At 33.2% G+C, this 25,878-nt stretch overlaps 1 protein-coding gene across 3 annotated transcripts in view; it reads right to left on the bottom strand.

Moving 5' to 3' along the window:
- The window catches only part of LOC129227622 (nose resistant to fluoxetine protein 6-like), a 47,390-nt gene that overhangs the window by 17,560 nt on the left and 3,952 nt on the right, over positions 1 to 25,878 (bottom strand). Inside the window, exons 2-10 of one of the 3 annotated variants that reach the window (XM_054862211.1) lie at positions 25,477 to 25,643; positions 22,843 to 22,951; positions 10,855 to 10,954; positions 10,299 to 10,561; positions 6,927 to 7,103; positions 3,988 to 4,081; positions 1,744 to 1,836; positions 1,105 to 1,267; positions 224 to 303 (exon numbers count right to left, since the gene is read on the bottom strand). In XM_054862211.1, coding sequence (XP_054718186.1) covers positions 224 to 303; positions 1,105 to 1,267; positions 1,744 to 1,836; positions 3,988 to 4,081; positions 6,927 to 7,103; positions 10,299 to 10,561; positions 10,855 to 10,954; positions 22,843 to 22,951; positions 25,477 to 25,643 — 1,246 coding nt within the window. Of the gene's footprint in view, positions 1 to 223; positions 304 to 1,104; positions 1,268 to 1,743; positions 1,837 to 3,987; positions 4,082 to 6,926; positions 7,104 to 10,298; positions 10,562 to 10,854; positions 10,955 to 22,842; positions 22,952 to 25,476; positions 25,644 to 25,878 lie in introns of those variants that run through there. The other 2 variants (XM_054862213.1, XM_054862212.1) reach the window with 2 other exon arrangements.

The raw sequence follows: 25,878 nt of genomic DNA on the forward strand, positions 1-25,878 counted from the left end.
TTGCAAAACTTTACTGATAAAAGAGTAAAAAAATGATAAAAGTACTTTTAGTTATTTGTGGCTATGTTAGTCTTTGAAAAAATATATAAATAAATAAAAGGCAAACCCATAAGAGAAAACGAGAAAATTTGCAGCTTAATATTTTTTCAGATGTATATCAAGTGACACTACAGAAATTTAAGTGGTATGAAATAAGTTCAAAAATATGTTATTTTATACATACCTCCACAAAATGTAAAGAACGAGAGAGCTAATGACAAAAAACTGCATGTCATTTGCTAAGTACCAAGACCAAGATACACACTAAAAGAATTTAAAAAAAAAAGAGAATCAACATTTTATGTGCACACATATATAATATAGAAAACAAAGAATTAAAAAATACAAAAATAGAACCTAAATATTTTTTCAAAATTTTATAATCGTAACAAAGAAAATAAAAATTAAAAAAAATCAGAAATAATTCTATCATAGCAAACAATAATTTTTGTGATTTGATTAGAAAAGATCTATAGGGTATCAGACATCTCACATAGTGGCACTTTTATTTATTTATTTATTTATTACTTTTTTCTTCTGATTTCTTCATTTTTAAAGGGAAGAATTAAAATTTATGGAGAATTTCATACCTGTCAACCTTAGGAAGTCAACCAGTGAGTTTTTCTGACTACAAAACATTATAAAAATTCAAGCAACTAACAATTCAAGCATAAAACTAACTAACAAAGTCCACAAGTAAACATTCAATTAAATAGTACTTTTATCTTAAGTTACTTTGGTAAATTTTGAATAAGCTATCCTGTTGTTAAGCTATGAAAAAAAATCAAACATTAAAACAATTCTCTTCACAGATACTCTTGAATGGATGTCTTTTCATCTATAAGTATAGTATCCACAGACACAGTTTAATGCAATAAAATAGTCAATATGCAAGCATATAACTTTTTTTTGTTTGGTGAAATTCTGCAGTGGGTTGAATAAATTATGCTCATCCTGTATCTATATGCATAATCAGACTTGAGGAAAAAGTTTAATTCCATCATTCTAGTAAGAAAATTGTAATCTGTGACAGAAATGTCAAGAAACATTAAATGTAAAAATTACCATTGAATTTAAAGGGAGAAAATTATTAATGTACAGTAAGTTCCACCACCAATTCTTCTCACAGGAACCAATTCCAATATCATCACTCCAGAACGGTCCAGAAGATATATGTTTGAATAACAATGTCTTGAAAGCAATTAAAATCATGTAAACTGGAGTTATTCTGAAAATCAAAAGGAAAAACTTAAAAACAAATAAAAAAAAGAGAAATATGTTTATTATTCATGTTAAGTAAAAAATGACATTACGTGTATAAAGTACAAATAAAAGCATTTAAAAGAGACATAAAAACTCAGCAAACAGCTGTTTTGGGGCTATCAAATGCAAGCCCCTTCATTACTGCATAAAAGTTTCATAGCCCTGAAACAGCTGTTTGCTGAGTTTTAAACCCTCCTTTAAATTCTTTTATTTGTATTTTATACTGTTGGGTCATTTCACTTATTCTACAGTACAAAGTTTTTGACTGCTTTTTTACAATTTACTATTATTCATGTTTTCAACAAATGCAACTGCGTCACAAGTCAAGTCTTATTTGAATGAAGAGTGATTTAAAGTAAAACAATAGACACATTTTGAATTTGAAATTTGCGTGAATTTTGGAAAAGAATGAAAACAATAATGGTAAAGAACAGAAATTACCTTATAAAACGATGCAGGCATATTTTGACAAAACTTATTTTTCCTTGTTTTTTGTCTGCTTCATCTAAATACAAGTACGACAGTAAAAATCCTCTAAAAAGTAAAACAAATTCTCAGATAAAAGGAGTGTTAAAAATTACTCAGACAGTGAAATGCATCTTTGAAAATTAACTTCGTAAACTAAAGTAGATTAACAAAAAATGTTGATGAGAATACACTTAAGGGAATTTTTAAAATTATATTTTGAATGAAGAAAAATTAAAGTGAAATCCAGTTCAGTAAAATTAGGTTTCACCATTGATTTTGTCATTTTTATCCACTTTTGAGAACTGGCAGCTTGTATTAGTTTTATAGCAAAATGCTGTTTTACAAAAAAGAAACAAAATACAGTTTTTACCTGTATATTATTTTGGAACTGAAAAAACAAATGCTTTGTTTACTACACATGAAAAATTATTTTGCTAACTTGGTGTATTTATGCACAGGGGCATTCCTCTTATAACACGGTTAATTCGTTCCGTGTAGTATCGAAACCGTGTTATCATGTTCGTTTAATGTAAATCAAGGGATGTGTACAGTGTTATAAACCAAGTTTCATAAAAACATAAAAACTTATTATAGTTATCAAACATTAACAGAATGTCTTAAACAAAAATGAAATTCCACCTTTGTTAAAGATAGCATTCGTGCTATATTAAAACCATGAAGTATTAAATTCAAGTTTCGTACCGTGTAATATCGAAACCGTGTTATAATAATCTCAAATTTGGTACCATGTAATATTGAAATGGTGTTATACAAGTACTGTGTTATACAAGAACGCCTGTATATGTGGAAAAAAAAAAAAGTTGATTAGATTTGTCTAGTGAACCTGAAACAGAAAACTTTCATATCTGAAGTGAGGTAGATCATGCTTTCAAAGACTTCCAAACAATCAGAATTAATTTCGAATTTTGGACAATTTAATAACAAAGATTAGTAAAACATGTGATCACAGCAAATCATACAGTAAAATGTTCAACAATATTAATGGAAAATAATCTGTTTATTCTTTGATTTTGTTCCAATAATTTATCTTTATAACTTGATCAGAACATATGTAACTTGGAACCTCCTTATTTCGAGTTTTCCCAAAATTCAAGATAAACAAGTCCGATAAAAGTTAGTTCACTTAGTGGTAGTTCAAACTCTAGGGCAGGGGTCTCAACTTTTTAGGCTCACCCTCTTTGAGCAGAAATGAGGTCATGCTCCCCTCCATTACCATAGGTGATTAACACAAGTAGAAAAATAGGAAACTGAAGCTAGTTATTGAGTAAAAATATAGACAATTTCCGTGACAAAATTTAAAGTTAATACACAAAACTTTCTATTGAACATATTATTATCCCAACATATGAAATCCAATAAACCAAAAAAAAAAAACTTTCTTTTGAGCAATCACGATTGCTTATTGTTCTCACTTGACTGTTTTGGCATGTTATCATTTTATTTTCCCACCAGCACCCTCTGCCAGCACCACCGTCGCATCGCGTCGACCGGCCTCACGATGCTGCTCCTCTTGCGAAAACCATCTCCAGGTTGCGCCCATACCCAATGCACACACGCATACACACACACTCCTACACACTCTTGCCTGCACACAGACACAAACACACACACACAATATACACATTCATGCCTCCACACAGACACAAACACATATGCCTACATACACACACACGAACGCCTACACACACGCGCGTACACACACAGCACTGTATACACAACATGCACACACATGCATACATACACACACATGCACCTATACAAACACATGCTCGTGATTGTGAAAAACATAAATTGAATTCAAGATGCCAAAAATTCAAATTAATATATATACATATTTTTTTTAAAAAATCTGTTGAGCTTTCTGAGAATCTACATAAAGCTGGGGGTACACATCAGTCACTTTCACAATATTAGTGAGAGGTTTGACACTGATATTTAATGCTTAAATGCAACCACAAAATTTAACGAATTATTGTGTGTGCTTTTTTTTTGTTTTATCTCTTATACACTCAGACCTCCCTTGATATTCTTCTACCTCATCCCCTCCCCCTTGCTCCAGGTTGAGAACCGCTGCTTTAAGGAATCAAAGGGAACTTTGAACATAACCAAACAAGAGAGATAAAAAGTGCTGCTTTACAAGTAAAATAATTTTAATCTCATCATAAAACTTTAAACTTAAAAAAAGTGCATATTTACCCAATCAGAAAAAAGGAATCAACTGAAAAGGTGCCTTGAACAACTATTTGAAAAGGTAAATTGTTGATGCTTTCCCATAACTCAACATAATTTGCTGAAAAAGAAATTTGCAGTAAACTTAATAGAAGCATGCATTTTTATTTCTTGCCTTTTTTCAAGTAAAAGATGACAGCATTATTAAATTGCACATGCACAGTCTCAAAAATTCCATCAAGTAAGCCATGCCTGTCCCAAAAGGGGTTTCTGTACTTATGAACTTCAATGAATTTTAAAAATATCTTCTCACATTTATCAAGCAGAAAAAAAAAATGCTAGGTTTAGCGGAAAGTTCTGTCTGTTTCTGAGGAGAGAAAGAAACTGATGCAATAGTTTTTAAAGCATGAAATACATCGCCAGCTCAATCAATTCCAGCTGAGGACTGCAGTTTTGTGCTTATTAGCACTCATCAGCCCGGCCTAGGAAGCGACTGAGATGGAGGGGGAAATCCTCTTAAGGAAGCCAAGAGTACCAAACAAACTGGTAGATAATATAAAATTGGCTGAAATATTAGCTACTGGTAGCTAATATAAAATTGATTGATTGAAGGCAAGGCAATGCCTTGCCTTCAATCTTCGAGTTGAACCGAACCATTGCTTCGGTCACTCGTCTGGTCAGTGCTAATTTCATATTAGCTACCAGTTTGTTTGGCACTCTAAGTTTCCTTAAGAGGTTTTCTAACTCCAGCTCAGTTACTCCTATGTCAGGCTGATGAGTGGTAATAAGCACAAAACTGCAGTCCTCGGCTGGAATTGACTGAGCTGGCTGCGTATTTCATGTATTTCTGCCTCAGTCCTGGCTATAGGGCAGTAACTTACTGAAAATAGTTTTTAAAGCATTTACCAATATTTACTTTATGATATAAATTCTATCACTGTGGTGTTTAGTCACCTAGATGGCACTGACAAATTGCAAATAGAGTTTTTGAAATCACTTTGTGTACCTGTAGCAGGTCTATGACCATGAGTGAGGTACATGTGTCTCAGTCTGTGGATGGAAAACTGTTTGATAAAACAATACAGTACAGTAAGTTTAATTTATTTTTGAACTCCAATGTTCAAGCATATAGTCTTTGCTTTAGTTTAAGGGAAGGCTACTCCTCCTTCTGAAATATTTGGTTTTTTACTGCACAAAGAACGGAAATGTAATATAAAAATTGGTTTCAAATAAAAATGTTTTGAAACAAAACCCAAGATTAATAAAAATATTTGAAAGTAACTTGAAAAAAAATTTACTTATCGAAACTGAAGTTTTGACAATGTTAAAAGTAACTTTTATGGTGCAAAAAAAAAAACCAGTTAAGAGGGAGATCAGTCTAGAAGGCCAAAATTTTAGTGTTTATCATGATTTTTTTTTAACAGGAAAGAAATAATCAGAATTTCTTTACACTTGAAGGATATTTTACTCATCTTTTGAAGTACACCTAAAAACGTTTTGAAGTCATTTCCACCAGAATTAGTGAAATTAGAAGCTGCTGTGCATGGGCGGTCGCCACCAGAGCTTGTTGCTGGTGTGCATTACCAAAGCCACAATTTTTGCCTGTAATCATTACAATTTTTCTTTCTCATACACAACATATTTTCCTAGAATATGAACATAATTGTGATCAAAAAAGTTGAAAATTGCACGTTTTTGAGGTGTTGGATTACAATGTTATGTTTTTCTACCATTTTTTTTCACACTTCTTGCATTAAAAATTTTTTTTAATTAATAATATCATCAAAAGATTTAGGTTCATATAGAGTAAAATTGAATAAAGAATATTCACACAAATTTTCAGAATGATTAGTCAAAAACTCTTAGCACACCAGTTGAAAAAAAGTTGTTTCAAGAAAAATGTTTATGAAAGAAAATGCTGTGAACGTTTTCGAATTTTCAGTCACTTTAAGCCTCATAGCATTGGAAATTTTCACTCAAATTTTGGCAACATACTCTTGAATAGTTTTACTAACATTTTCTTTACTAATGATAAAGCTGAAAGTTTCTCTGTCTGGATATCTGGATCTCTGTGACGCGCACAGCACCTAACCATTCAGCGGTTTTTCATGAAATTTGGTACAAAGTTAGTTTGTAGCATGGGGGTATGCATCTCAAAGTGACTTTTTGAAAATTCACTTATGTTCTTTTTATATTCTAATTTTAAGAACGTTTTATTGAACAAATGCATCAAAACGTGGAAGATATTACGAAATTGTCATAATGTGGATCCTGTAGAATGGGCGAGCAAAAGAACATAGCCAATTGGCGGGAAATTCATCATCCATTATTTGTAAATATACAAGCGAACCCAATGACCTTTTAATTTTCTACTACCGGCAAAGCTGTTTAGGTACCACTAGTATGACAAAAGAAAAAAAAAAGGATCTTTTGACAGCTCTAAACTGGTTCCCCCCCCCTCATAACATTAGCATTTTTTTTCAACTGCAAAAAGCACTTGATTTTACATCATGGGCCTTTATGTATGGCAGATACATACATGAGATTTGAACTAAAAGTTAAATTAAAGAAACTAAGATAACAAATTTTAAAATGTATAAAGCAGTAAAATGATCAACCACAAAGCAATAAGGAAATGTACAATGATTCAAATGAGAAAAAAATATGTATGCATACATGAAATACAAAATAATTCAGTCACTACGTGTCAGCATCATCATCTCCCTGGCCCGCCAATATTGGTCAAAAATATTTCCTTTGTTATGGGGGGGGGGGGGTAATGTTACTCACATTTGTAGCATAATCAGAGCTACACGTGCCACTGGGTAGTACGAAATGAGTAACAAAGATTGCAAGATTGGAGCTATGTTATCTGAAGAGGAGGTTTAACATAAGCATAATTTCAGTCTTAACAAAACTCAATGTTAAATCTGTAAATAAATAAGGGAAAAAAGTGTGGTGCTCACCAATTATATCCATGTTATGCACATAAGTATGACCTAAAATTATCCACGACATGCTAAGTACTCGAATACCATGGATGCAAAGGAATTCATTCTTTGAGGTCTTAGTGTCGAGTATTTTATTTGCATTAGAGAACAAGCAGAAACATTGCAGAAATTTTTTGATGCTATCAGATTTTTCTGTAAAAAATAATTAAATAAACATGACTTTCAAAACACCAAAAACACATAACTATAAACATTATTTGATCATTCACTTTTTTAAACTGTAAAAACTTATTATTATTATTATTTTTTGTTGAAATATAGTAATAAGTGCTGATAGCACTTATTACTTTACATATTTTACGACAGGTCAAAAAAATAGCAAATAAAGAATCAGTATTTTAAAATTGATTTCAGATACAGTGAAACCTGCATAAGTTGTCCACTTGTTGTGCACTACTTTAGAGGTCAACTTAAACAGGTGGTCAACTTAAAGAGGTTGAATTATATGATATCGATCTAATTCTGTGCCTGAAAATAGCGGTCGACATAGACAGGTGGTCAACTTTACAGGTTTCACTGTACATGCATGTAAAATTAAGTTAATTTTTCTTATTTTCAGTGATTAATTTGCTATCAATACAAAAGTTAATATTTGCTTATTTAATCAGCAACTTAAATTAAACCGGAAGGCTTTTAAAATATATCATTGGTAAAGTAGCAACCAAATTTCACATCACTTATAAAAATTGCATTCTGTACTAGAAATCAAACTTTAAAAAGTCATTGAATCCCATACTAAGCTAGTTAAGGCATAGTTGAAAACATATGATACAAAAAATATTACTAGTAGACTTAGGAAGAAAAAATCCAAGCAATCCAGTAAACAATCAAAAGCTTAGAAACATCAAGCTTTCAGTAAAATAAAAAACAGATCATGCACAGGTAAACATGTTTAAACTACTCTTTGCAATTACTGAGACTCTGAATCCATTTTAAAATCAAGAATTTTCTACATAAGGGCTGTCTACAAATCAGATTGTCTGCTCGCATGTGATTAGCTAATGCATGACAACTCTGCTGATACATATTTAGGAGAGTTCAGCAATTTCCAGCAGGAGTTCTGAGAGATCTAGCTGCGTCGCCTGGCTTTGCACGGTCTACCTTGAAAATAAAAGTTATGTTAAGTAACTCGTGTTCAACAATCAGGCTTGGAAAAAAAAAAAAAAAATTAAAAATCAGTAAAATTTTGCCTCAGATTATGGAAAAATAACCTAAAAAGGAAATAGGAAATATTTTGAATCCCCTGATTACAGAAAAGCCTCAAAACAAAAGCCAGAATTTTATTTCATCATATTCGAGGCAAAAATGGCAACAGATCTTTCTTCTCATTAATTTTCTTCACACTACAAATTGTAATAAAAGTTTCGTTTCGGAAAATTGAGACGAAGATCTGAATAATTAATAATTTGAATGGAGGAAAGCCTTCAAAAATTAGGGATTTCATGCCGAAATCTAAGTATCAAAATTAAGTTTTTATTTGATATCTCCGCTAATTATTATCAGAGGGTTATGTTAAATAGGCTAACATAAAGACGAGAAAATTACGAATCTATCGATACCTGATATGATGGTCAGTTCACTGGCGTTCGGGAGAAGTAACTTGGACATAGATACATACATAGATAGATAGATACATATATAGATAAATATCCGCAGTGTTTAATCCTCATATATATAATAGCGAATGATTGAGTAACGCTGACGTCATCAACAATGAAACTCGTGCAACGGGATGATAATTTAGTAATATTTTTTGGTAATATTTGACATGCAGGGAAATGCTTCATTTTGACAGGGCTGAACTGAATCCGGTAACTTAACTGTTTCACTGGTAAGACTCATTTTAGGAGAATGAAGAAGCATAAAAATGGTCAACAATGACTGCTATCTACTGAAATTAAGGATTCATCCACTGGAGTTAGGGTTGAAACTTTAACTACCAAACTATCACTAAACAGGCAATTGCTGCATTCAAATGTAGAAGCAAACCTTCACCCGTCATATCTTGACAGACAATTTTCTAGTTATATAAGATTCTTCAAGACAGAAGTTGTGTGTAACACCACTGCTATGTTTTGGGGACAGCACATTCAACTTCAAGTTTCTGGCCCATGTTTAAATTCATGAGATTCTTTTTTTTTTGAGCAATCACGATTGCTTATTGCTTATATTTGACTGTTTTGATGTCCTATCATTTTATTTTCCCGCCAGCAGCCTCCACACATCACCGTCGACCGGCTCAGCACGATGCTGCTCCTATAGCAAAATCCGTCTCCAGGTTACCTTCATATCCTACACACACGCGCATACATATACGCACGTACACACACACTCAAACACATATGCACACATACAGACACCTACACACATACCTACACACAACTACCCACACACTCATGTCTGCATACAGACACAAACACATATGCCTACACACACATACACATTCCCCCCCCCCACGTGCAAACACTCATACACACAACTACCCACACACTCATGCCTGCACACAGACACAAACACACATGCTTACACACATACCCCCCCCCCCCACACTCACACTCGTGATTGCAAAAAACATAATTTGAATTCAAGATATCAAAATTCAAATTAATTTTTATTTTATTTTATTTATTTATTTTTTTTAAAGGCAGCTATATCTACATCAATGGATCAGAAACTAAGGATACCATTCTGCTTGATTCTGAGCTCTGTTGTTTTCCTGCTTTCAGAAGTAGAAAGTGATCAAAATAGGCATTTATCAATTTGAAGTTCTTGGAATGCTTTCATCAACCTAAGAAGTCACTGATCCTCTCACCTCTGATATTTGAAACAATGTCAAGATTTCTTTTCTTCCATGTCTAAAGTAGGTTTTTTAGTTTGTTGGATTTAAGTCTTCTGTTATAAGAGTATTTAAAAAAATTTTTGATGCCCTGTGTTTTAATTCTCTTTATTTTAAAATTACTTTTGTGACTTGCAGCTTTAGGTAAAGTTTTTCTGATTGAAGGAATAAATACAGTGATCTGTAACTTCTGATTATCATCATTTCTGTCCCTTACATTAAAAACAATTAACAGGTAAGCAATTTTATTTAATTGTCAACAGTTATAATAATTCAGGCCTGGTGTTGCTCGTGTGATGTTTTGTGTTTTTTCTATTCTATTACTAGCCATTTCATTTAATTAAAGAGAATTAAATTTCTAAACTTGGAAATTTTAAAGAGGGAGGGGGGCAACATAAAATAACAGTGGGGTATACACAGTTATACATGAAAAGATACATTTATAGCAACAAAAATAATCAAAGAAAAAATAAAGTACTAAATTAAATTACTTTGAATGTTAGATGGAAACTTTGTTTTTTGAAAGTCTGCATGAAAATTTTGATGAAATAAAGATTGTTCATCTTCACATTCTTCATTCTCATAAGAATTGATAGCATTTTGATTAATAAAATTACTATAATATTCATCATATGCTTTGAGGTTATCACATGTTTGAGCATTACGACCAGTACTGATGCGGTTTCGAAGATGCAGAGCCACAGAGAGAAGTGTTGACAGCAAAACTACAAATAGATATACTCCAATTATAGACCTGTTAAGAAAATGATTGATTTTAGTTCCCTATATTTCAAAGCATAAAAACAACTCAAGGACAAAAGATTATAGACTTTATAAGTTACTAGAGTTTGTATGTTATAAGAAGTACTAATATCTAAAGAGAAAAAAAAAGGAAATTAAATTAAACTGTGTTCTTAAATGGAATTTTCAATTTTGGTAGAATTTATTTAAGTTGAGGATAATAATAAATATATTGATAATACGGATAAAAAAAAAATCAGTTATGAAATGCAGCACTTTTGACAACATAACAAATAGAAAACTTACATGAAAAAAAATGCAGCAGATCCAATTTCAAAATCTTGAAAATCACATTTTAATGATGTCAACTGCAGGTTAGGAAAGTACTGCTTCATGGCCGTTTTAGCTAGAACAAAGATGTAACTTTCAAGTCCCAAAAATTGTACATCAAGTTGTTTTACCAACAATGTACAAAAGCGTAATGTTTAATAAACAACTAAAAACATTTGGTCATAGCAAAAGTATAGGATATAACCTTCATCATTTCAATTTTAAATTTTAGCAAGTCGCATTTATCAAGTGATTTGAGCAGAAAATTCTGCGTATGATATTTGTAACATTCCAGTAGCTTGCTTTTCGATTTTCCCACCCCCAAACAGGGCCGGATTAAAATATCAGGGTGTTCAAGGTGAAATATTTCTTTAATTTAAACTTTACAATTCTAGTTATTGGATAAAACAATTTTAGCCACTGACTAAAACAATTTTTTGCCATTTGGGGGCACCTAAATAGTGGAGGCCCTAGGCTATGGCCAAGTCCGCCTAGTCAGTAATTCAGCTTTACCCCGAGCACAGCTCTGGTTGAAGTAAAAGTGAAAATGCAGCCAAAACAGTCAAGCAAAAGTTTTTTTTCCCCATCCAACTTCAGAACATATTTCTCCTCATTAAAAATATTTCTGTGGATGGCTCTTAAAGCGAGAATAATTTGTCAAGAGTTTAGACCCATAAAAGAAAATAACAAGCAAAATATCCTTTTTAGATGTTTTTTTAATGTGAAATATTTTTTTCTTTTTCTACCATAAAAAACCACCTTAAAAAAGAATAAGACTAATTTTACTATTCCTCTTCTGACAAGTTGCTGAGAAAGCAGAGCAATTGTGGAAATGAGAGAATAGGTAGGCAGAAACTGGAGAGCTGCAGTTATAATTGACCTATGCCAACTAATTGAAAGGTAAACTAATTTTAGTACTGTGTAACAATAAACTGCTCATTGTTAAATATGCTACTTTACTAAGGTATAAAAGTTGTATCTACATAATTACTAAGGAAAAAAGGGGCAGCTGCTCAGATACCACTTTAAAGGCTTAGTATTTGTCACATACATACAAATACAAAAGTGACGACCAGCAACAGGCTCTGGGCCCAGCTAGACTGGTCCTAGTTAATTTACAATCCCCAGTGAAAATCAAAATGGCCCTCTTTGAACTTTCTACTCTCTTGCTCATTGCCACCTCTTCCGGTAAGCTGTTCCAAGGTTCCACTATCCTGCTAAAATAATAATTTTTCCTAATACGCATGTTAGCCTGAGATTTAAATAGCTTAAAACAATGACCCCTTGTCCTATTTTCAGTGCTAAACTTCAGCCCCGTAACATCTTTCATTTTAATAAATTCAAACAACTTAACCATGTCCCCTCGGTCTCTTCTTTGCTCAAGACTGTACATTTTTCGCCTTCTAAGCCTGGAATCATAGTCTAAATGAGAAAGTCCATTTATTAGCCTTGTAGCTCGCTTTTGAACTCTTTCCAATACATTAATATCTTTCTTAAGAGGAGACCAAAACTGAACAGCATACTCCAAATGAGGTCTTACCAAACTTCTATAAAAGGGCAGAAGAACTTCTTTAGATTTGTTTGAAATAGATTTATTGATAAACCCAAGCATCTTATTGGCTTTGTTACTCGCTATGCTGCACTGTTGGCTGAACTTTAAATCCTGACTTATTAAGACGCTCAGATCAGTAACTTTTTCTGCCTGACTAATGACTGAACCTTGCAAATAATAACTTGTACACTTATTTCCATGCCCTAAATGTAGCACTTGACATTTCCCAACATTAACAGCCATACCCCATTAATCAGCCCACTCCGTAATATGATCTATATCCTCTTGCAGCTGATTTGCTTGTTCTTCATTTTCTACACTCCCCATAACTTTGACATCATCAGCAAAACAATTCATGTTCCCAGAAATATTTTTGTAAATATCCTTCATAAAAACAATGAACAAAACAGGCCCTAACACTGGTCTTTGAGGAACCCCGCTTAAAACCTCACTCCAATTAGAATAATTTCCCCTTACAACTACCCTTTGTTTCCTTCCGGTCAGCCAGTTTTTTACTCAAATGAAAGTTTTTCCTCCTATTCCCTCCCTATCAGCTAATTTGCTAAGAAGAGCAACATGTGGTACCTTTTCGAAAGCTTTTTGAAAATCAATGTAAACAACATCAACAGGCTTCTTATTGTCCAAAGCCATGGTAACTTTGTCATAGAAATGTAATAAATTAGTTTCACAAGATTTACCTTTCCTGAAACCGTACTGAAAACTATTAAATAGATTATTAGTCTCTAAAAAATTTACTATCTAAATTTTTATCAATGTTTCAAAAATTTTGCAAACCACCAAAATTAGACTCACAGGTCTATAATTTCCAGCACTCCCTTTAGACCTTTTCTTGAAGAGCGGTGTAATGTTAGCCAGCTCCCAATCCTCTGGCACTGTCCCCGAGTTATAAGATGCATTGAAAATATTTACAATTACATCTGCTAATTCCTCTGCACATTCAACTAAAATTTTTGGATAAATATTATCTGGTCCCGGAGCCTTAGTCTCTTTAATTTTTTTCAAATGAAGTAAAACGTCATCCCAGGAAAATACAAAGTCCTCAAGCTGTACTATAGCTTGTGTCCTGTTAATTCAAATTGTTTTACGCAAACTACGCAAAATATACAGATACCATTTTTTTGCTATAGCTGTTTTTAATGCTTCGCGTTCACAAATCGCCAATAAACTTGAGATTTAGGTAAACTAAATTACTTATGACCACCCGGTGACAACAACTCAATTTTGACAAAATGTGCACGTACCACATCTGTGCACGGCAGTATAGGTTTTGTAAATTATCCTTGGCAGAATGTATTTAAAATGCTTTTAAAGATATTGATATGTAAAACAACTTTCTGATTTTGAAAGAATTGTTTCGAAAGTGCAGCATTACATTAAAAGAATTAAACGTATAGCACAACAGAAAGTGAATCTGTAAGAGATATCCAAACCTTTTTATTACATTTATTTAGCGGTATAAGCATTCGGTTGACAAGGAATGCAGGATATTTGACGCTCCGTAAAATCCCTATTTGATGATACAGCATACAAAACTTTTAAGAACCTTAGATCTTTTTTACCAAAAACAAAGAGTACAAGCAAGAGATATGCAAGCAACCTGAGTAGTATGAGCTAAGTAGTATGTGCTTACATAGAAGGAAAATAATAAATAAATAATAAATAAGGTGTTAGAAGCTAACCAACCATAATAAACATTTATTAGCATTATTTATGCACATGCACAGTGCTTATATCAATTGAGGCAGTGAGAAGTGAAGGGATGTAAGTGGACATTTTCAAGTTTTGAGTAAAACCCGTATAAAGATTACGTCCTAGGTAGGCTTTCTTTGATTTTTTTTCCTAAATCATGGTGTACAGCAGTAATTACCAGGGCAACTTGTACCATCTCTTGCCCCAAAACAGAGGAAAGGTTCACCTACCATGTGTACTGGTTATCTCCAAATTTTTAATTTTGCCACTACATCCCTTTGCTTCTTACTGCCTCAATTGTGTACACGAAAACTAGGAAATACTCATAATGACAAAAAGGAATGTAGCAGACCCTCGTTTTACGCAGGTTTATTTTATGCGGTGAGTTTCGGTTTTACGCGGATGCGGCAATGCAAACAGATAAAACTTTCCCCTCTTTCAAAATCCAAACTCCCAAAGATTGCAGATTACGCGTATTCAACTGCATTTTGATGGGCTAATAATGAGCTTGAGCCACTGGAGACATTTTATGCGCAGGGGTGCCCACAGTAGGGGATTATGGAGCAAGTTGCACCATCAATTTTTTTTTTTGGGGGGGGGGAATTTAAAAATGTTTAAAACTTTATTTATTTAAATTTATTTATCGATTTATTTTTAACTCGCGAGAACTCGCGCCGTTATTCGTTACACAAGTACTCGCGCGGGGTCGAAAACGACCCCAGTATTTCTTTTTTTTCTTCCTTTCAATTTTTGCACGAATTCTTTATTTTATTTTATTTGTTTATATTTCTCCACCAACAGAGACTTCTACAATAATTATTTTTTTTTTATTTGAAATGCACAAAGAAAGATTTTTATGAATTATACTATGCACGAAAAAAAAATGTTTTATATGTTAAACAATGCATAAAAAATACTGTTCCTAAGTTTTTACAATGTTTTTAAGCATATATTTATGACACATTTTTCGACAACTTTTTAAAAACGTTTACACATTTTTATTCCTATTTCAGTTAGTATTCAGTTAGCAAAAGTTGTACAAAAAATATACAATACCTAAAGAAACTTACTCACAGTTGTTGCAAACAATATTTTGATGTTCTTTGCATGCATAATTTTTGCACAATGCGCAAATCTGTTGACATTTTTTGTCTTTATTTCTTGGGCACAAAGCACACCTGAATCGACCCGAAACTTTGGCCTTTTTAGTTGGGGGTTCTTCACTAACAACACGGTTTGCTTTTTTTTCTTCAACTAAACACAATGCAAGCTCTTTTAGAAAATGTCTTCGGTTCTTATATTCCACAGGAGGGTCCTTTTTGGACAGCAGTATTATCCTTGCGTTTATAGCAGCAACATTCAGAATGCAAGAAAATACTACCATGGGCCATCGATTTGTTATCCTTGCTGTGGTGAGGATGCCGCCATTTGATCAACAACATCCACTACGCACTTCGTCATATTATAAAATGTAATTATCTCTGGTTTCTTTTTCTCAGTTGTATCCTCATCAATATTGTCATCGTTATGAATCGTTGACAATAGTAAAACACATTTTCCTTTCTTTAGAACATATGAGACGATTGTGCAATCTTTTTGGAATCCAAATAATGAAGAATGTATTTCACGTTTCTTCGTATTTACGAATTCAACAGGGATTTCTTTTTAATTTTTTCGCAATGTTCCTACTATTGTAAGATTTTTAGAAATCAAATCTTTGGCCAAAGGATAACTAGTGTACCAGTTATCTGTGGTAACATTTCTACCTGTATTGTACAGTGGCTCTACAAGTCTTTTTACAACGTCAATCGGCTTGTTCGATTTGTTGCTATTTTTACCACAGTAGATTTTCATAGATGAAGTATAAAAAAATCTTGCATCGACTAGTGCAAATAGTTTTATTCCATATTTCGCGGGGTTGTTTGGCATATACTGTCTAAAGGCACAGCGACGCCGAAACGGTTCCAGTTTTTCGTCAATGGTCACATATTCCCCTAAAGTGTAATTTTCTTTGCAGTTTGCATCGAAAGCTTCAAATATTTCATTTATTGCAGCCAGTTTATTGTTTTGTTTCCTTGAATCTCTGGTATGTACATCGTCAAAGCGTAAACATCTCATCAAAAAAAGAAAACGGTTGTATGACATTACACAACAAAATATTTCGATTCCGGTTCCGTCAGTAGCCCATAAGTCGCTTACATTTACATGAGAAGACTTGTGAAGACCTGCTAAATATAATAGGCCAAATAAAGCCTTAATTTCCACCGAATCTGTGCATTTTGCATCCCTGAGTCTTGAGTAATTTTTTGAAATGTCATGTATAAAAATATTCGTGCATTCTACTATTTGGTTTATCATTTTCTCATCGATAAAAGCGCTCCAACTCTCAAAGACATCACTGACATTTTTGGCGTTTCCTTTTGGGCCAGGAAGATGCGTAATCATATTTCGAGCTGGAGCACGGACATTAGCTCGGAATTTTGTTTTTTGCCAAATAGTTTTTGCATCTCTTCCAACAAAGGTGTCATCTCTACCGGGATCAGCAGAACTTTCACTTCCTGAAAATTCGCTCTCACTGTCGTGGTCACTGAAGTTTTCTTGATCACTAAAACATTCGTCGTCTGGAATGACATCTTCATCACTCTCCACACCGGCTAATAATTTGCGGAGACACTCCATCTCTTGCTCATATGGAGTCGGCATGCTTTCTTTGTAATAATTATTACAAACACAATTGAAAAATATGGATTAGAAAGGACAAAACTAAATTATCATTGTAAACGGCATGTGTGTGCACTCAAAATCATGACTAAAAGAAGGATTGCTGAAAACTACTTCCGTTTCCCAACCTTTTTTCTAAATTCACTAAAAGCATTGAATTGAAAATAATTCCAAACACCTGTTCCGTTTCGAGAATTTTCCTGACGTCAGTACTTGCGCGGGGTCGAAAAAGGCCCCACTATCAAAACCCCCCTTGTTTACAAGAATTGAAAGGAGATAAGAAAATTCCAACCACACCCACACATCAATCAAGGATACAATCCCAGCTACTCAGAAAATGATTTCTTTATCTGTCCATGAAATTCCAAGAAATGGAAACAAAAAATGGCTGGGGTCGTTTACGACCCCGTGCGAGCTCTCGCGAGTTAAGTCAAATTATTTTTTTATTTCATTTTATTGTTTACATTTTATTTCATTCATTTATTTAGTTGGCGTGTGTGTTATTGGTGCAGCATAGAACTTTTCTAATAAAATATTAATAATAATTAAAAATAAATAAATAAAAAATATTTAAAAAATGAATTATTTAAAAATATTAAAAAATAAATAAATAAAAAATATTTTTAAAAATAAATAAAATAAAAAAGAGAGCTAAAAATAAAAATAAAAAAAGAAAGGGGGTTGACAAAAATTGGGGGGGGGGGGGAATTTGCGCCATTGAACTTGGGGGGATGTGCACCCCTGTTTATGCGATTGATTTCAGAGCTCTTTCCAGAAATAAAGTTATTAAACTCACACAGTTCAGAACTCATTTCAAGAAGAGCTTTTAGAAGTGCCAAAACCAACGAGGATACCGACGTCGGTGACGCAAAACCATGACATTAACATTGAAAATTTTGAGCCATTCCTAGACAATAGAAATGACCTTTCTGATTTGTTAGTGAAGGAAGATTCTTTCATGGAAATGACGCAAGTGATCATGGATGCGTTAATGCTCTGCAAAGAGTTACAGAGTAAAATTCTTAATGACTGCCAAAAGACTATCATAGCCAGCTCCTCTTTATAAAAAGAACACGAAATTAATTTATGTTTTCTTTATGCATCTTGCGCATAAAAGTCGATATAAGTACACATTAAACTTATTATATCTGCATCCTATATTCTATCTTGGATGCATCCTTGACAGTAAACTGAATTGGGCTAAACATGTTGAGCATGTCATTTCAAAATCAAGGAAGAGACTTCCCATTCTTAGAAGACTAGCGGGAGTTAAATGGGGATGTAGTAGAGGAACTTTGAATACAACTTACACGACCTATATTCAGCCGGTTCTGAATTACTGTAATGAAGTTTTGATCACAGCCTCAGACAAAGTCATGAAACCCCTTGACACCTTCCAAAACCAAGTGCTCCGCATGATTACGGGAGGAATTAAAACTACTCCTGTGCTTTCCATGCAATTACTTTGTAACCAACAACCAATGACTAATTGAATACAGAGGAATGCAGCCATTCTATATCAGGGACGTAACTAGAGGGGGGCAGACGGGGCTTGTGCCCCGGGCGCCAGATTTTAGGGGCGCTAAACTGACAAAGTTAATGCTCAAATTATTTTTTGTAAAAAAAAGAAAGAAAAAATTATTAAAGTCCCCCCCCCCCCCAAAAAAAACCCTCTCAGTGCCGGCGCCAGCAGAAAGCTTGCACGGTTTAATGAAGATAAAGAACAGTGAAGATAGACCGAAAGAGAGCGAGGAGGGCGCAGTAAATAGCATGAAGGTATTTTCTTAGAGTGACTCTTATTTAAAGAACCTACCTCTCGGAGGAGGAATATAAGAACAAAGCTTTGGGAAGTACAAAACAGCGGAAATGCTCAAATGTCATTTTTCTACAATTAAACGTCATAAAGCTGCCAACATGATGTCTTCCTCTCATTTACAATGACGAGAGCTTGTCTACCCCATTGGCATAAGGGAAAATCGTTACACTGTTCCGTTGGCCTAGTTTAGTTTACAATTTTTCTCATTCTTGATGTATAATAATGTAGATTCAATTTAAAGTGCGAGAGGCTGCCCATTTTTCTTTAGAAAATACTAAGGTTTTTGGGGATAAGTTCAGCTAAAATGAGAAATTTTAGACTTATTTTCGATATATTTTTAACACCCACACAATATTTTAAATGTGCTTAAATTATCTACTTCAGTTAATGTGTTAGAAATCAACATTTTTTACACCTCTTAAATTTTGCTTTGGTACTTTTGGTGCATAATTATATTTCCAGTAGGAACCCATTTATCTAGCTCCCGTTTATCCAGACCTCCGGCTTATCATTATCAAATTTGTAGAGTTCAAAAATATATTCACTATAAACTGATAATTCTAAATTAATGATAGTAATAACGAAACTATAAACGTGCCAAATGTTCGCTTATTTTGGTGAAATACACAATTGCTATATATAGGTCGTGCAATAAATTAAAGTCATCTAATGAACTACGTGACGTATTTGGAGCGTCAGTCTGACACCACTGCAGCTGAACTATTAATAACCAAGCAATTGCGAGTAACAATCCTATGTAATTTTGCTGCTAATAAAATATAAGTCTTCTTATTTGCGAATTAATTACTGCTTATTGTCCGAACGTTCCGGATTTTCTTTTATTCAAATTGTCCAAGTTAGTCCAAATAAATAAGGTTGTACTGTAAATGGAAATAACCTGAAAAGAAACTTACTGAAAACATGTAATGTTAATATGTTGAAGATTTGTGTTTTAAAAAAAAAGGTAAATAGAAAGAATTTAGATATCAAGCACATTAGATATCTGTTTTTCTAAAAAATGTTTTTCAGATGTATACTAAATACCGGAGGAGGGGAACGTGCGTCCTTTATAAAAATTAGCTCTTTTAATAATTAATATTTAACGTACAGATTGCGACAATTTAAAATGTTTTTCATGTAAAATTTTCAAGGTAATAATTAAATAAGACAATCTGTTCGATTCGAGCTATTGTAAGTTGTCAGATTAAAGTCTATATACTAAGTAGTAGCAATATGCAATTAATTTCGCGTGAGAAACAAAAACAAACAGCCCACTAAATTTTTCATCGGAGTTAAAATTATTTCACACGTTATTGCGACATATTGTTGAATACTGTTATTTTTCATACAAATTTCTTAGTAGTAGTATAATATAAATACTTAAAAATAAATAATTGAAAACATTTGTTTTATTGATTTTATTTGAAGTGGTAATTTTAAATTCGCATCTCGATACATTTATATAAAAAAAAGCAACGTCAAAGAAATTGTGAAAGGATACCTGCACTGTTAAAAATTTTCCGGAAAATTTACGGTAATTGTTACTGCCATCCATGTTGCCAGTAACTATTACCGTAAACATCAAATGTTACTGTAACATTTTACGGTTTTCTCGGTAGGCCACAGCAACCAATTGGCGCTGGGATCGCTTATTTCTCCGGTATAAATTACCGTAAAAATCAGCGATGCCATTTTACAGTAACAATTACCAGAAAATCTTCCTGAATTTTTAACAGTGTGTGGCAGGCCTGCGTCCAGGAGACGAGACCTCAGAGCACCTACAGCCTTAAATTTTGTACAAAATTACTTCGAGCCGCAGAGATTTGAACCTGGGGTTGTTTACTTTAAATTTCTGTTTTTTTTTTTGGTAATTATTTTTTTAAGCTAAAATTTCACATAAATTACTTTTAAAGGGATGAAAGATTTCTCACATCCCTTAATATTTAATATTGTTCCAAAAAGATTTTTTCTGCATCAAATAAAGCTTGTATCAATTTAATCATTAAATTAGAACAACAGGTATAAGGGTTTCTATTTTAGCGGAAAGTCCTATGCTCAGTCCGGAGCTAAAGAGCAAAATATATTACTACAGACCATGAACTTAAAAGCAGTTTTACAAACGTACAAAACTGCTGTTTGGCAGTGCTCAGGAGCCCCTTTAGCACCAGCACCTATAGCTGTACAAGTTGGTTCATGTTAGTTTGGAACGAAGGAAAATGCTCTTTTCAAAGCGATTATTTTTTTCGAATATCATCTCATTCATGCATTTTTCTATCAAATTATTTTTATATTTTCGGGTAGGAGTGGGATTGTGTTCAAAAAATTAGCTCTTCACTTAAACTCTATTTTCTATGGGAGGGAGAGGGGAATTTTCACTTTGTTCGAAACGGAACTCGTAACGTGTTTTTCAATCTGATTCTTTCTGACAGACGATTTAAATCTTTGCGAATCAAATAAGGTTGCAAAGCAATCTTCGAGGGCTGGTATGCGTCAACGAGCAGGGGGCAGAGCCACCTGATTAAAAAAAAAAAACAACAAGTTGTTAACTACTCCCTTGTGGAAATACAAAATAGTTTTCCTTGAAAAACTTCGCATGTCAAATAATAAATAAAATATTCAATTATTTTTACCTACTATTGAAATTTTAAAAAATGCAATCCAGTGATGAAACTGTATAAAAAGTTATAACTACGTAAACGTCGCCCCCCCCCATTTATACGCTTATCAACACATGTGGCCTCCTTATCACTGCCTAATTTAAATTTATATTTTTAAAATAATAATTTTTTGATGTTTACTTTTTATGTAAGGGGGGGGGGGGGCGCCGAAACGAGGTCTTGCCCCTGCTCGAAAATGACCTAGTTACGTCCCTGTTAACTATACTCCCAAACATTTTCTGGAGAGATTACAGTCATTGTGGAATTCGTAATCTGAAGATTCAGAGAGGTTTCATTCAATGTGTTCGTGAGAACTCCCAATACAATAACATTAATGATGCTCCCATTGAACTTCTGTCATGTGGCATTACAACAACTTGCTTCACATCTGCATCCATCCCAAAAAGCAGTAATACTTTCAGACTGGACCTCTGCTTTACAGGCTTTGTCTAGTAATAACCATGAAAGTAAGGGGTCTCGTATTCAGAGCTGTAAAAAACTCCTGAGGGGTATTGAGAAAACTGTGGCTTTTCAGTGGGTACCATCCCACTGTGGTCTGCCCGGAAATGAGAAAGCAGATTTCTTGGCCAAGAAGGGATGTAATATCCTCCAAAGCTCTTGTGGACCCTTGTCGCTCCACTCTGCTGGATTGGAGATCAAGAGGGTGCATAGGGATGCGTTTCGTTGTATTGCTTCCTGGGCTGCTGAAGGTAAACCCTGGGGGAGACTGTGCAATGAGTCTGATCCCAAATTCTCCTCGAGCTGCTGCTGTGACTGCGTTTGGACTTTTAACAGGACACGATTGTCTCAATGCCTATTTGTTCCGCTTTCAACTGAAGGATTCCCCGACCTGCACTTTATGCAACTCTGGACAAGTCATGGACGCTACTCATCTGGACGACTGCTCTGCACTAACTAATTTTAATTGTGTTGTCTAGAAATATTGGAGAGCCCGCGGTTTTATTGCCTAATGGCCAATGTACCCGGCATTTGTGAAATAAACTTATTATACAATTAGTCATCACTAGAATGAAGTATTTTGGTACTTACGGAACCAAACCCCTATTTTAACACTAGTATTAGGTCTCAATTTACGCAGCATTTCCAAGGAACGTAACCCCCGCGCAAAACGAGGGTCTACTGTAGTGCTCACAACAAAATAAGAAAATAAAACGGATTTTGTACATTTTTTTTATTACAATAACTTTAAAAATTGTCGAACTTCTCTTTTTAAAAACTACATGTAATAAAATTATTTCAATATTTTGTGTAAGAAATTTATCCATACAAAATAATGAAATAAATGCTTGTTAAATTAGCATATATTTCAATTATTATTTCATAAAAATTAAATTTTTATGAATTTATATTTTGTTATTTGATGAAACTTGCCAAATACCTTACTGTCCAAAATTGATTTTGATTCAATCTCTCTAAATTTGTAGAAAAAATTGCTTGTTCTAATGATATTTTATCAGTTAAGATGATAAAATTAAAGAAATATTTACCTAGAATGTGCTCCACTCCATGCGAAGTAGTCCTAGCATTAAATCCTTTACATGTATCAGGCAGACATACTCCAGTTCTAAGAGGTAGATGTTGTAAAGGAACATTAAACTAGGAACACAATAAAAAGTAAACATCAAACTCCAGTCAAATTAGATTATTTAAAAAATCTGAAGCAAATACCACATGACTTCTTCATGTGTCTATTATATAATTTAAATTTTTCATTAACTAAAAATCAATGGGAGCCCCTGCCAATGTACTTTTGTAAAAGTAGTCAAACATGTGTATTAAAATATGAGTGGCAAAATAAAAGTAAAAAGAGTGATAAAAATAGTAAAAAACTCAAAAAATAGATGCTTCAAGGCTAACAAGAACAAGCATTTTCATCAGTGAAAAAAAAAAAGGTTCACAACAACCTGAACAAAGCATACTGAACTAAAATTGACTTTACCTAGTTGAGGTATTTTTTGCTAAAAGCATTGATCAACCTAAACAGTAGAGAAACGTGTTTTTGATGATGCAAGCACCATTAAAGTATGTAGCCCAATTCAAACATGAGGCAGTTTTCTCAAAATTAAAAAAAAAAAAAAAAGAAAAGAAAGAAAGAAAGAAAAGAGAAGTTCAGAAAAAAAAAAACCCTTGTTTCATTAATGCAGAAGTTTTCTTGCAAATATTGTTACAGAATGCAGAAAATAAATATTTTTTTAGGAAGCATGCTTGCACATACATAAAATAAAGTTTGTACCACAAAGCAACATTTGTTAACTACAAGAAACAGAAATTTTAAATTTCATCAAGGAGGACATTTGATACGAAAAAGACAAATAAAGTTAGAAACTCCTTCATGACTACAACAGTTTTGAAAACCTCTTTCTAATTATCTTGACTACAATAAATAAATAAATAACATTATTTATGGTTTCCTTTATTTGCTCATTTGGATCATAATTTTTCAATTAAGGTATCTTTGCTTATTTTTTTCCTCCTTGTCTTTTAGTTGGGAAGACCAATTTTCTTAATTGAAAACAATCATTTTCAGATTAATTTTCAGTTAGATGAAAAAGAAGATTCTTAATCATGAAAAGAGGGTAAAAAAATTTCTATGCCACTTTTCTCTCACTGAATAACTATTTTAAAACTTATTGTTAAAGCATTTTGCCAATATTTTCATCAATGTAACTTCCTTCAGGAAAAAACTTTAACATAGAGATTAAAATATGCTCATTAAACTTGAATCTGCTGGTGAAAACAGCTTATCCTGAAGAAAATGCTGAACAGTTTTTCCTTCAGCAGCTTTCCATAAAAGTTCAAAAAATGAACTTTCATGTTTTGAAATGATGGTTTAATCAGCAGCATAATAGGCTGCTTAAGAGTTTTGTAGAATATATGAAGCAATCAAATATTTTTAGTGATTTTCTAAAGTTTTCCTCCTACTTGCTTCAAGACATGAATTTGAATGTTTACTGCAGACTATTTTTTTTTCTTTTTATTTAACAAAAGTTGAAAGAATCATTCCCCCTCCAACCAATATGAAAGGGAACAAATCTCAAAATGCCTTCTATCCGATTAACTGTTCCCTCAATAAAAAACATTTCCACATTCAACAGCAATCAGCACATTGCTTATTAGGATTTAAAAATTTAAGAATAAGATTATACAGGGTGTTCATAAAGTCTCTCTGTAGTAAAAAGTAAGAAAATAACCCTCCCAAAAAAACATATATTAATAACTCAAACACAAAAACATGTGTAGGTATATATTATTATATATTAAATGGTAGTTTTGACATTTTATTTACAATAGGCACTGAAAATGTTTCCATACAAACATTTAACCTGTTTAATTTGATTGGCAAACACAGAATGTAATGTATCAGCTGTGATGGATTGGATGTTATTCTTTATCTCCAAATTTAATTCATCAATATTTCCGAGACTGCTCTTATAGATGTGGTCTTCGGCAGCTCCCCACAGGTAAAAGTCACGGGGTGTTAGGTCAGGTGGGTAGGCAGGTCACACTCCTTTTGAAATAATGCCTTCTCCAAAAACATCTTCCAACAAATTCAGATTTCGATTAGCAGCGTGCGCTGCTGCATTATTCTGCCGGAAGTATGCTCTTGATATTTTATCTTTGTTTAAGCAACCAATGAATGGAAATAGGGCTGCGGAGAGACTTTATGAACATCCAGTATTCTGCAGTCTTATGTCAAGACTCGGATTTTCGAGACTCTACTGTACTATATAGGTAATTTTCACGAATTTAAAACGGCATGTCTAAACACAATCCTATATATTTGTAGAACTTATAATACTCTTCAGTGACATTTTTAGATGTACCTGGATGGGAAAGCTTCATTTTTAAAAATAGACCACAAAGGGTTTTAAGCTAATGTGATTTCTGCTCTTTGGAGGAGCAAATCTTGACTTTTGCAAGGAAAAATTCCCTTATTTGGAAAATTCTGTCTGGCAGTTTAGTAAAGTCATTGTAATTCGACAATATTCGGAGTTTACTTTGACTATTTCGAAATTTCTGCCTACCAAAAAACTTAAGCTCTGGGCGCCCCTGGTTAGGTTGCGAATTTTATGACAGAAAACATATCAGACAACATAATAAGAAAAATTTAAATTAATTACATTGTGTGGCAAAGTTACATTCCATTCTGCTAAGCAATACATTCCATGGAATCCATCATCAGTTTCATTTTCACTGCTTGAGACATCTAAGCATTCGTTATATTTTCCAATCCACATAAAATCTCCAAGCAGGACACCACTAGGTACCTTCCCATAGGAATCTAATACTGTTAAAGAACAGATATGATGGATAAATATTGTTACAAATTCTGTAAATAGTGATTATTTTTGTGATTAATTTGTCGTAATCTAGCTAAATTTGGCGTTTACTAAATTATCTTTCATTTAAAATTATTGTAGCAACGTAACCTGTAAATAGTTTCTTGTAATGAATATACAGCCCCCGTACATTCGGCTGAAGTATACGGTCCCTTCATTTCTGAATGATAAAATTTGTGAATG

Source organism: Uloborus diversus, chromosome 8 (assembly GCF_026930045.1).
Source record: "Uloborus diversus isolate 005 chromosome 8, Udiv.v.3.1, whole genome shotgun sequence".
Classification (NCBI taxonomy): domain Eukaryota; kingdom Metazoa; phylum Arthropoda; class Arachnida; order Araneae; family Uloboridae; genus Uloborus; species Uloborus diversus.